General features: G+C 42.1%; 1 protein-coding gene across 1 annotated transcript in view; it reads right to left on the reverse strand.

Annotated features, from left to right (window-relative positions):
- Positions 1–587, reverse strand: part of LOC120876506 (olfactory receptor 491-like) — a 789-nt gene extending 202 nt beyond the window's left edge. Inside the window, exon 1 of the mRNA XM_040258453.1 lies at positions 1–587. This exon is cut by the window's left edge and continues 202 nt beyond it. Within this exon, the coding sequence (XP_040114387.1) occupies positions 1–587 (587 nt within the window).
- Between the last annotated feature and the right edge of the window lie 780 nt (positions 588–1,367).

Here is a 1,367-nt window from a genome sequence, read left to right on the forward strand (position 1 = left end):
TCAACAGTGGAGACATCTGAGCAGGAAAGTTTCAACAGAGGGGAGAAGTCACAGAAAAAGTCATTTATGTGATTTGGCCCACAGAAAGACAGAGTCAATAAACAACTAGTAAATGTCCAAGCATTGACACACCCACCCAGGTAGGATACCCCAACCAAGAGAGCACAGACTCTGGGGGACATGTGGGTGGAGTAGAGCAGGGGCAAGCAGATGGCCACATAGCGGTCATAGGCCATGGCAGCCAGCAGGAAGCACTCAGCTGACCCAAACATGACGACAGAACAGAGCTGGGCTTCACAGCCAGCAACAAGGAGGGCCAGTTTACGTCTGAGGAATCCTATAAGCATCATAGGTATGACTGATGTGGAATACCCAATGTCTACGAAAGCCAGATGACTGAGGAAGAGGTACATGGGGGTGTGAAGATGGGAAAAACTTCTTATTAAAGTGATTATGCTGATATTGCCTGTTAAGGTGACAACATAAATGCCTAGAAAGACCACAAAGAAAAGAACACGAAGTGTAGGATCTTCTGTTAACCCCAAAAGGATGAACTCTGTCACGCTGGTGTGGTTCCCAACCTCCATGTCCTCTGGGCATTGTTCCTGTTGAGGAAAATGTGAATATTCATTTGTTTTATGCTTTCTTCCTACACATTTCCAGTTTTCTTTGGCTGTTCCTAGATTTCTTTGGTTATTCCTCAGAGCCACTCACAGTGATCATTTCCTCTTCCTAGTCTGTAAATATGGTGCTGTAGATGATTTTTTGATTATTTCTAAATCTACAGTTTAACTCATTTTTATATCCACTGCTAATGTCCCTAGTTTAGCTGAGATCCTGTTCATTTTCCCTTTACATTGATCTGTTTACCTCCTTGTCTTCATCCTTGTGTTCTTATAATTCACAATGTATCTGCCAAAGGAATCTCTTCCTGAAATTAAGAGCAAGTTTTGCCAAAGGGATTCTTTTGAGAATGTCATGATTTTTTCAGGCTTTAGGAGGAAACCTAACTTCTCTAGCACAGGAAAGTGTACACTTTCTGATGTATCCTCTGCATATGACTCTTTGCTTGTCTCTCTGGATATTTCCATCCAACACTTGCACTAATCCAACCTTCCTGAACTCTTTAGAGTCCCCTCAGTGAACTCTACCCTCTCTCGCCTTTAATCCTTTTTCTCCCACTTGGGTAGCCTCAAACCTCCCACCGTCATACCCTAGGTGACTTCTGCTCATCCTTGAGACTGATTTATCTCCAAAGCCACCTCTGCTTTCTAAGAATTAATCAGAAAACTTTCCTTTGTGTTGATATCACACTTTGAAGATGTCTAGATTGACATTGTTTATTATAGAGTTATGGTTTTGTTTTT

The sequence above is a fragment of the Oryx dammah genome, unplaced genomic scaffold (genome assembly GCF_014754425.2).
Source record: "Oryx dammah isolate SB20612 unplaced genomic scaffold, SCBI_Odam_1.1 HiC_scaffold_17, whole genome shotgun sequence".
In the NCBI taxonomy this organism is placed as follows: domain Eukaryota; kingdom Metazoa; phylum Chordata; class Mammalia; order Artiodactyla; family Bovidae; genus Oryx; species Oryx dammah.